Source organism: Colossoma macropomum, unplaced genomic scaffold, assembly GCF_904425465.1.
Source record: "Colossoma macropomum unplaced genomic scaffold, Colossoma_macropomum, whole genome shotgun sequence".
NCBI classification, from domain to species: Eukaryota; Metazoa; Chordata; class Actinopteri; order Characiformes; family Serrasalmidae; genus Colossoma; species Colossoma macropomum.
In genome coordinates this window covers 44,507,587-44,518,870 of record NW_023494789.1, presented here as the reverse complement: position 1 = coordinate 44,518,870, position 11,284 = coordinate 44,507,587, and the positions used below count along the sequence as shown (strand labels likewise).

General features: G+C 40.3%; 1 protein-coding gene across 11 annotated transcripts in view; it reads right to left on the bottom strand.

The window, feature by feature from the left end:
* Positions 1–11,284, bottom strand: part of szt2 (SZT2 subunit of KICSTOR complex) — a 155,160-nt gene that overhangs the window by 2,103 nt on the left and 141,773 nt on the right. For all 11 annotated transcript variants that reach the window (XM_036571448.1, XM_036571458.1, XM_036571452.1 and 8 more), the window contains 5 exons: positions 10,966–11,149; positions 9,496–9,618; positions 8,030–8,579; positions 985–1,098; positions 36–104 (listed from right to left, as the gene is read on the bottom strand). In XM_036571448.1, coding sequence (XP_036427341.1) covers positions 36–104; positions 985–1,098; positions 8,030–8,579; positions 9,496–9,618; positions 10,966–11,149 — 1,040 coding nt within the window. The remainder of the gene's footprint in view (positions 1–35; positions 105–984; positions 1,099–8,029; positions 8,580–9,495; positions 9,619–10,965; positions 11,150–11,284) is intronic.

Below are 11,284 nucleotides of genomic sequence, written 5' to 3'. Positions count from 1 at the left end.
GCTAGGATAAGAATTTGAAAAATACAATGCCTCACCGTTTTCCCCGCCTGGGCATCCAGGAAGACCAGCACAAAGCAGTCTGTGAACTTCTGGTTAAGGACAGCCTGAAAAGAAAAAAGAGAGCGAGTTAATGACATTCAGAAAGAGTGGCATTTAAACTTCCAAATTCTTCCGCCCGTTTTCCTTTTCATCTTTAAATATAACCTCCAGTGTGCATGATCCATTTAATGTCAGCCAGCATTAAGGCATTAAAACAGCACTGCTTTTCAGCACAGATGCTAACAGAGGAGAGTTCTGTTTTGGATGTATGGAAAGAAAAAAATTACAGAGCATGTGAGCAGGCTGCTTTCACAGCATCAGCACAAAAATCTGTGAAAGTACCAGTCCTTTTGATGTGGAGTCTCTCATTTACAGAATTAAGGAGGGAGTAACCTCCTGACACTTTGGAGGAGCTGACAATTATTCCTCATAAAATTCACCTAATCCCCTGCGAGACTTTAATTTAACATTTTAACACTACGCAGGCGTTCACTGGAAACCACAAAGGTCTGAAAGCACTGAATAGATTACTCCCCTTTTCTTCGCTTTTACCTTCAATAAGTGCCCAAAGTAAGTGTAATCTACCTCCAAGCTAAGTTTAATTCTTCAAGGTGACTCAAGGCAACTGCTGAGTGGATTTATGCAATTTTTTTATACAGTGGGATTTAAAATAAATAAATACATAAAAAGCTCTCCTCAGAAAAAATCAAGGGGTGTAATTAAAGTGCTCTGCTGTCCTGGTGTTCGTGTCAAATGTTCAGATGTAAATGGTGTTTCCTCTGTAGAGGCAGGAACATTACATTTTTGCCAGGTGATGTGGGCTGCTGGAGGCGGAGGTTAATATTTCTGTGCATCTACTTTGGGCACTATACAGGTACAGGACTGAAGTCTTTATAGAAGCTGAAAAAAGAAAGATAAAAACCACACATACTACGGAGCTCTTACCAGGTACTGAATGCCGCTGTCGTCCACAAAGTGCCTGCAGCTTTGATGGAAGCGTGAAAGCAGCACTTTGATCAGACTCTGATACCAAGCAGGGCTCATGGTCAGGAAACAATCCTGTCAATCAACACACATCATCTGCATCAGAAATATATATTTGTATTTACATATTTAGCAAATGTTCTTATCCATAGTCACTGACAATAGTAAGCAAAAGTAATGGTAGGGGTCTTTTCCAAGGACTGTTACTGGTGTGCACAGTGAGTTGTCAGTTTACTAGGTATGCCTACCTTGTATCTTCACTCATTGGCCATTTTTATCAGAAATACAGATGCACTTTGTAAGTGTACAATAAAAACTGTAGCCCATCTACTGCACATTTATGACCCCCCTCTACCCCAATCATCAAAGGAATGTGACCACTACAAGACCACTGCTGATCAGGTATTTGCATGGTGGATCATTCTCAACAATGCACTGACACTGACAGGGTAGTGCATGTCAAACTGGGGACCTTCTGGGCCTTCTGTTAACGCAGTGGTTCACAGCCTGGTCCACATTATTTACTCCAATCCTACTCACAATACATAAGGAATGAGGGAAAAAAGTGGACCGACTTTGGAGCTTTGAGGACCCTTAAGAACCACTGTGTTAATGTACAGTTTGTATTAGCCATGCTCTAACCCTTCATCAGTGGTCTGTTTCTGACCACAGAGCTGCTCTTGGCTGGAGGTTTTGGGTACTAGACCACTCAACCCAGTGGTGAGACTAATGTGCGTAAAAACCACTCACAATCTGCTAGACTACTTTGATGTTGGACTATCTTTGAAATAGGCTTAAAGCAGTGTAGCCCACCTGTACAAAAGAGGCTGATGTTTTCCTGCTCTAACGCACTTGATTCTGTTCCAGAAGGACCAGTGAAAAAACAAAACGTGTTTGTGTAGATCTGGGAATCCCCCAGGATCCAAATCTACATATTCTTTCTAATTAGATAAATCTTGGTCTTGGGGCAGACAATACAAAGAATACTCTGAATAACGTTCCAATGTCCAAATATTTTTGCCAAATTTCTTCCATTTCAGTGTAAACTGGATGGTCCTTATATTGGGTAAAGCTTGGCCTAAATCTTCTCTAGTCTGAGCAAATTAGGAAGTGAAAGTTAAACTAGGAAGCATAACCAATCTAGCAAGCTAGCTGATCTGTCTGTCATTTGTCCCACTGGCAATGCCAGCATTCCATGTGTGTCCACTGCCTTGATGCACAACCGGCAGTGAAGTGAATAAAAACCTTAGCTTCTTTAAGGCATCACCACATAAAAGTTGGTTAATGTTTTTAGTGAGTCATGGAAACAGTCAGGTAAGTCTACAGCACCACCTGCATATGCAGAGCCTGTTTCACTGATTGATCCCTTGCACACACTGTTACGTCTAGTTTAGCATGAGTGGCCAGGCGTCTTGGACAGTGGGATGTCAATGAAACATGCTCATTAGAATATTAGTACATGCCCAGACTTTTCAGTTCAGATAGGTCTGATCAAACTGAATTTCAGTATCACACGAACATTTTTAATATGTTATTCCTTGGGATTTAAAGGCTTTGAGTCACACCAGCTGCGGTCACTCTGTATTTATATATATATAAGTCGGTCTCCTGGGCACTTGTCGAACATTCTAAAAGAAAAGTCACTGGAATAGAATGAAACATTTCAGCAGAAAAAACAGAACCATCAAGTAGTTCTGCACATTCTACTCATGACCTAAATTTGATTCCATTTAAAAGAAATCTAATTCGCAGCGAGTTCCCCTGATCCGCTATCACATGTGCGCAGAAATACCTCCGGAGGCTACATCCATCCTTCCATTGTGAACCCGCCGACATTTGACAGCCGCGTACATCATCCAAATGAAGAGATTAGCATTAGCGCTCCCATTGCAGAGCGGCACATCTTGGTGAAACTGACTTGGAGCTTAAATTCGCAAGGAAAAAGAGAGCAACACCAACACCATGTGCTCAGCAGTGGTGCTCAAAGGAGGACAAGGAAAGCAACATTCATATGGCAGGGTTAAAGTGGCACACATCAGATATTTTTTAAATTTGGGCAAATTTTATATTTGTGCTACTCTGACTCTTATGTTCTGAGCTGTAAACACAAATATCTGAACCTTTTTAAATCGTTCTGATTCAAATCAGATATGTGCTCCCTTTTAAAGTTAGATCAGATACATATGCGATATGTGACCACGCAACCAGAAATAAATACATAACAAACAAAATCAAAACATATAACCATGCACATACATGCACATATAACTGTGGTCATCATAAAGTGTGGGCAATACGGCAAAAAAAAAGAAAAAATGAAATCCAGACAAAACTGACAGGAACCTACCAAAATCAATATTTGAAAAAATACGATTGCATTGATGCTACAATGATGGATTGTCTCTAGAATACCTTTTTTGTTGTTCATGATGCAAGTGGACTATTCAGGTGACATTACTAATTTCGAAAATGCATGAATGCGTAACTCCAGGTCCTTTCAAGGGTGTTCACAAAAATGTGAATGTGAATATCAACTCAGAAAGATTGGATGAGAGCAAAACTGGAATTGAGCAATAAAGCTTGTTAAGTGAATGCAGCCGAGATGGCTTTTCAGTACAGGTTAGGAAAGACAGGAATTCCTGCCGGAAAAACCAGCACAGACAAGCATGGCTGGTCACCAGCAAAACCAGCATATGTGGTGTTTTGGATGCTGATATGCTGGGCAACCAACTAGATCAGCACCAGATCAGCTTGTGCTGTGTTCTTCAGCAGGGTGCTAGCACAAGTGCTAACACAAAGCATAAAACTTGTACTAGCTAGCTAGTTACTTATGCTAGCAGAACACTACCTACCAGTATAGTGTATAGTTCTAGTAGTGTTGTGCTATAAATAAATAATATATAGTTAAAAAGTTAACATTTTAAAGTAGAGGTGTGGTTCTATTGAATATTACTACTGACCGTGTGGGTAGCCATGCTGGTTTGCCGTCAATATGCTGAGCTTGGAGCTGAGAATACTATCCTGACTTTCTGTCTGAGATGGGAAATTCTGAGTTTCTAGCTTCAGTCTAATGCAGCAGTATGTTAGACTAGCTGGTTAGATACTTATGCCAACACAAGCATTATGCCATATGCCAGCATGTGTGTGCACTGCCTGGATGCACATCCAGCAGTAAATTGAATAAGCATCTCATTTTCTTTAAAGTCAGTGTGAATCGCAAATCAGAACACATTTTTCTTCCATGTGATGTATTTTCGAGTGGAACAGGCTACTAGGGCAGGAAATCATCGTGGGCGGGACATGATTTGATTCTTCAGGATTCATTTCGGAACAATCAGGGACAAACAAACTGACTCTGATGGATCAGCAGGATCTGTCTGTTTTACAGAAAATCCAAAGGAAAATTCTAAATAAAAATAATGCATTTGAAAAAATGATGTACTACAATGTTCCGATATGTATATTTTGTAGTTTCCAAAACACAATTCATTATTTGTTGAAAGCTTAATTTTAATGTATACTTTTCCACTTTTTAAGATGTAGACGAGGCAAAATACCATAGAATTTTAATTAAACGGCAAGTTAAAGAGATACGTTTTTAAACGTGTGCACTGAGCTTGACTGTCTAATAAAAGGTGGAACTTAGTTCCACAGTTTAGAAGCATAATAACTGAAAGATGTCTCTCCATGTTTTCTGTGTATCTACTTGCAGAAGGCCAGTATCTGCAGATCTAATATCATGTGCTGGAACACAAACAGACAGACAATCTGTGATGTAAGTGGGTGCTAGGTCATTTAGAGCCTTAAAAACTAGTAGCACAACTTTAAAATTTATCCTAAAAGATACATGTAGCCAGTGCAGTTATTTTGTTTTCGTTAGGATTCGTGCTGCTAGTTTAGAATGAGTGGCTGGGAGTCTTGGACAGTGGGAAATTCTGAGTTTCAATCCTCAGTCAAATGCAGCCCTAGCTAGTTATATACTTATGCTAACACAAGTGCTATGTTCACACAAGATGTCAAAGTTAAACTAGGTAACCTAGCTAGCTATTTATGCTAGCACAACAACAGCTACAGTGTCATGCTACCACCAAAAATGTTATGCTAACACAAGGTATAGAAGTTACACTAGTTAGCTACTTATGTTAGCACAACACTAGCCACCTAGGTGTTATGCTAACACAACAAATGTTATGCTAACAAAAGATCTTATTGGGCACAAGTCTAAATCCATACCAGGTCCTAAACCATAGGAAGTGCTGCTGGTCTGCTGGTGGGGGACGGAGCTGTAGGGAAAACGACAAAAGACGAAGAGGAGCATGACAGGGGACCCCCCTTACCATTATACTGCATTGCTTCAGAAGAAAGCCTTTGGAAACTAAAGTCACTGGGGATCCAGAGCAAAGCCTACAGCAGCAGCTGTTGTGTGATCAGATCACAAAGCTGTTACATGACCTGAGAGGAGGGAGCAGTGTGTGTGTATGATTCAGTACAAAAATGTCCTAAATCTGTAAGAAAACTAGAGAAAAACAGGGCAAACTGACAGGACCAAGACAAAGGTGCTGCCTTTGTAAAGCTCTTTTTTATAAAAGCTACAAGTTTCATTATTTAAAACTGAAAGGGCAAAACAATTTCTGCTTTGTTACTGAGCTTAAGGTTAGGGTAAGGTGTTGGAAAGTTTTTACTACATACATTTATTACATGTGGGACATATTACTTACTGGTACTTACATGTAATACATATGGAACATATGTATCGCATATGTATTACATGTAAGTTCTTTTCCCGAGGAAAATACAGAAAGATTGGACAGTTTAAGCAATTCCCTGGTGGTTGCCAAGGTGTTGCTAAGCAGTTCCTATGGTATCTAAGGTTGCTGACACGGTGTCGCTAATCGGTTGCTATGGCAAGTTGTTGGGAGGGGTTGCTATTGTGTTCTGGATGGTTGGTAGTGTGTTGTTAAGTGGTTGCTATGGTGTTCCTGGTGGTTGGTACTGTGTTTCCAGGCTGTTGCTAGGATGTTGCTAAGCAGTTCCAATGGTATTCCAAGTGGTTGCTTGGGTGTTACCATGTGGTTATAGTATTCCACATGGTTCCTAGGGTGTTGCTAGATGGTTGCAATGGTAATCCAAGTGGTTGCTAGGGTGCTGCTAGGTGCAGTGGTATCCTAAGTGATTGCAAGGGTCTTACTACATGGTTGCTATGATATTCCAGGTAGTTCCTAGGGTGTTGGTAAGCAGTTTTTATGGTATTCCAAGAGGTTGCTATGGTGTTGCTAATGCAGTTCTGTCATTGTGACATAAGAGGCGTGAACAAGCTTTTGGCCACAAAGTTCTGCTATTCATTCCTATAGGAAAAAAAATCTGAATTTAAACAGTTGCTACATGGAAACCATACTTCCAATCAGAGAGCTACATGCAAGTTTGCTATTCCTGATCAGACCAAACATTCCAGAGTTGGTTTGGTATCAATATCTTGAAAACTATGAGATGAGTTAGTATTAAGGCAGATTATGACCATGTCACAAGAACACTCATTCTTCATGCCACACACAAGGGTCTGTCCACACCCTGTGAAATCCCTGCACTCATTTTGCATGATGGACAGCACCTCAACCCTTCCTCTGCTAATAACAGCACAGCTACAGCATGCTAACATGCACACACACACCCCTCCAACAAATCTCAGTGCTGCTTAAATGCCTAAAATAGAACAAGGTGCTCAAAACTAAGTGTAATGAGGAAAAAATACAATGCTTGCGTTCCAAACGTTCAGAACTACGTTACATATTTCTTTCTGTAGTAGGTACCAAGTAATTTAAAGTAGTTACTAAATATTAACTGAATAATTGGCCTGATGTTAAAGGGGTTAAATAGATCGAAAAAAAAAAATCATCGCATCCTCAAGGTTAGTTTGACAATATATTTATTGTCAAACAGAAACTCTGTGAATTATGCCAGTCTGGAATCATACCACTGACTTAATTCACTGCCAAATTACCAAACAAGTACCTTGAAGCCTACAAAAGTAGCACCTGACTGAACAAGTGTGTGTTTTGGTGTTATTAAGTCTACGTACACAAAATAAATAAGGACCCTACTGTGAAATTATTGGATTGATTATTATAGGAATATTAAAGGACTGAGTTCACTGGTTGTGTACAGCTGCACTGCTGTGTGTGATGAGCATAGCACATGTTGTTTCCCCCCACAGTGCCATGGGCTACGGCTGCTGCTGCTGCTGTCAGCTACCCGTCAAAACCAGTGCTTTGCTCAGAACACACTGAGAGGAGACAGTAGAACCATATAATTTTTCAGCAGTTTTCTAAAGACCGACTTCCCTGCACACTCTGCTGTATTTGTGTGTATGTGTGTGTAGTGACAGAGAGAGACCATATGTCTCTATTAGATACTTATGCCAATACTCTTAAACTATACACTGAGTTTATCAACACACCTACCATACAGGTCCACTATATAGGTGTAAAATTACTGACTTTAGCTCATCTGTTACTGCACAATTTATGAGCCCAACTCTGCTTCATTTCAGAGGCCACCACAGGAACACCTCCGACCAGTGGATAGGCTTGAGTCGATGACATTATTGTCGATTGACGGTAGTTTCCATATACTGCGACTGGCAATAGATTTGGCTTATTTAAATGTCAGAAAACATGCCTCCTACGGCTTTAAGATGCACCAAAGTAATTATATTCATATTCTGTTTTAATGTGTAAAGTTAGTCTATATCCTGAATTAGCCCTAATATGTTGTCAGGCTTTGGAACAGTATGTAGCAGCATGAAATAGATATTTTTTCGTGACTGTGGTCCACCACTCAAGTTTTTTCTGGTCAGCTGTGGTGCTATTGTGGTCTCTTTCCACTGATGGATGGGGTACAGGGCAACTGAAAATGCACCCATATGGTGTTTCTCACAATAAATGTAGGTTCAAGGCATGCACCTAACCAACTGGCAACTTATTGTAATCTATTAATTTTGTGACCATACCAGCTGAGGGTCAATCTCTCCAACAGATCGGCTCTGCACAGCATTCAGCAGCTCCTCCAGTTCAGCGAAGGTCAGCTTGCTAAGTTTGAGCTTGTCGAGATGCTCACCATGGAAGAGCCGCCTCCATAGATTGTCCCGGCGACAGTGGCCCATGGCCTGCTCCACACTGCTCTGAATCTGCCTGCATGCTGAATTTACCTCAGAGTTCAATAGGGGGAACAAAGGGGATGAGTAGAAAAGGCCTGAGGAGTCCAAGCCTTCTGCTAGTCCAGCCTGAGCTCCAAGCAGGTTGGCCTCCACAGCTTGAGGCTCTGGGCTAGTCATGGGTGTTGGCGTCGAATTGGTCGTTTCCTCCCATAGATCAGTTTCAGGCTCCTGGCCTCCAGTGCTGCCTTGCTCTGCCCGCTCCAGAGGGACACGCCCACTGAGGTCACGATAGGGGTCAGAGGGGTCACGGTAAATCTGTGGGAGCTTCTTGAAGCGCCGCATGTCTGCTGTCAGCCGGGGGAACAACTCTCTTTGGCTGGTCATAATCACGTAGTAATGTAGCCTGTGCACAAGCAAATGAGAAAGAAGACAAAAATCACTGCCATTCATATAAAGCACTACTGGAACAGCATTATTTTTACCAGAGGAGGTTGTGTAATATAAACTGGTTCTAGTATTAATTTCACAAATGCCCAGAGACAGCCCAGACTGAAAGGTCATAGCTCGAATGTACGTGTTAGCATTATGCCACACAACACATTCAATAACAATAACAACAGACTGCATGGCTGTATTTACAAGTTCAGTTATTCCAACTGTAGCAATGTAGATCAGAACAGATCAACTACTCATTCTGGATTCAAATCACTCCACAATTATTACTGTAAGACTGTAGAAACTACACACATACATAAACTGCAAATTCATTCTGGATAAAACTGCTCCACAACTATTACTGTAAAAATGACACACACTGCAGATTCATACTGGATTAAAATCGTGGATCTTGTCTGTTATGTTAATTACAGTACTTCCCCAGGTAAAATAAAACCAGCTCCAAATACACACAAAAAGCCTGTAAAAATAATAGGATGGCTGCACTCTAAGGTAAGGTATTCTATGTCATGCTATCTTGTTCTTCGTTATCCATTTGATTTACGGTAATCTGGACAAATTACTTAATTCACTTACAAATTACCAAACAAATCAAACTTCACAGGTTACATAAGGAGCCAGCAGCTAAACGGGTGGGTTTTTGAGTTATTACGTTTAAGGGACTGAAATGTAAGTATGAGCATTACAAAAAGAATTAGGGCCCTGCTGTGATATTATAGGGTCGATTTTTATAGAAATATTAAAAGGCTCCTTACTCACAATCACTGCCATTCATTAATTACACACAAAAACTTGTAACAAGCAGATTAGCACAGCACTCCCTCGTCTTTGTTCTCTCTAATCCTTCCATTTGCTATGTGTACCTCAGCAGGTGTCTCTCCCCCTCAGACTGCTCCTCAAACGGAGCTGCATTGTGACACACCAGCAGAGACACGTCAAAGTCATCATGGTGACGCAGTCCCTCCAGGTCCTTATATGTACCAGAGCTAAAAGAATACAATGCGTGTTCATTCACAGGAAGAAGAATGAACAAGAAAAAGCAAAACATATACTGAAAAATGGGACTAATAGTGCATTTTATCAGTGAAGAACAAAAAAGACAATCTGCCCAAACATGTTTGATGAATGAAGTTTGCTTCTTAGGTTTGCACAGGAGCTAATAAAAACCTGAAGCCACCAGGTTACTGTTCAAACTGCTTGTTTTCTAGATGTCTTGGCTGATCAACTGCATTTAGGGTAAACAGGTACATTTGACTTTTGGCCTAATCATCGCTTTAAGTCAAACCAGCTACAAATGTTTGTTAAAATATTTTTTCTTCAATTTGCCTAGAAAGCAAAAAAGCCAGTTGGCTTAAGTCAGTTGTTTTAGTTATATTCCAGCTAAGGTTTCAGTCCATTTTGATCAGGTTCTAATAATAACAGAGATGCTCCAAAAAGACTCTGACCCTGTTTGAAACCTCGCCAGGGTACCTGGGGTGTAAAACATTAATATAGAGCTCTAATTTCCAGCAAATGAGCCCACCTCAGCCTCTGAAAAACAAATGACATCATCTGAGAAAGGAAAGAAAAGAGAACAAATACTGGGGCCTAGCTCTGAAACAATTTTGTTGACAATAAGTCTCTACTTATCTCTATTTCTACATAAAACTGCACTGTACCACAAACAAAGCCTACTGTATGATTACCAGGGATGGTATGGTTTTAATGATATACTGTGAGTCACTGCGTAAAGCCTGAAATAATAATTTAAAAGTCAGAGGTTATAATGAAAACAGTCTATTATTTACTTACATCCTCAGATCACCAAGAAGATGTCATTTTGACTGTGTTCTCTTGAATATTAAATATGCTTGCAATCATCAGATTCATCCGTTTGGGGAAGGGGTCCAAAACACCAAATGATACAAAATGTGTTTCCACACATTGCATGAAATTACACATATCCCAGAGAGATCTCAAAATCCCCAAAACAATAGTTTAAGTGCAGCTTTAACTGGTAGAGAGAGGGTGTTCAGTGTGATGCACACTGTACCATTTAAGAACCACCTTTGTGCTGAATTCTTTTGAGAAACCCAGCCAACCCTGAACAGTAACCCATAGCAGTGCTGCAGTTCATTTCATATTTATCTAAATAGATTTGGTGTATTTGAAATACAAGAAGATCTATCAGTATAAAATCTGTGGTGAAATTACTTCACAGTGAACTTTTGAATATTTTCAGTATATTACCATTATTGCAGTAACACCAAAAATGTCATGAAAGTCATGATTTCACCCATGTCTGATGGTCACCACACTGCTTTAATAACCTGAGAAATGTGAGAAAGTATTACCTGTTCCACAGTGCCACTAACGCATACTCATGCAGGTCTGTGCTGGGCGCCCCCTTCTTGTTGTCAGTGGTCACTGCAGCCTTTGACATGCGGAGAGGCTTCATGCCGTACGTACCGGCATGATCAGTGATGTAATTATACAGTTGGTGAGCAGTTATCATTCCAGTTGAAATAGAGAAACTCCCTACACACACATACACACACACACCACAGGTTTGTTTTCATACAATGTCAGAACATACACATTTCCCATGTACTATACAGTTGTATGCAAAAGTTACATATTTTGTTTATTTTTTTTTTTTAAGTGAAAAGTGAA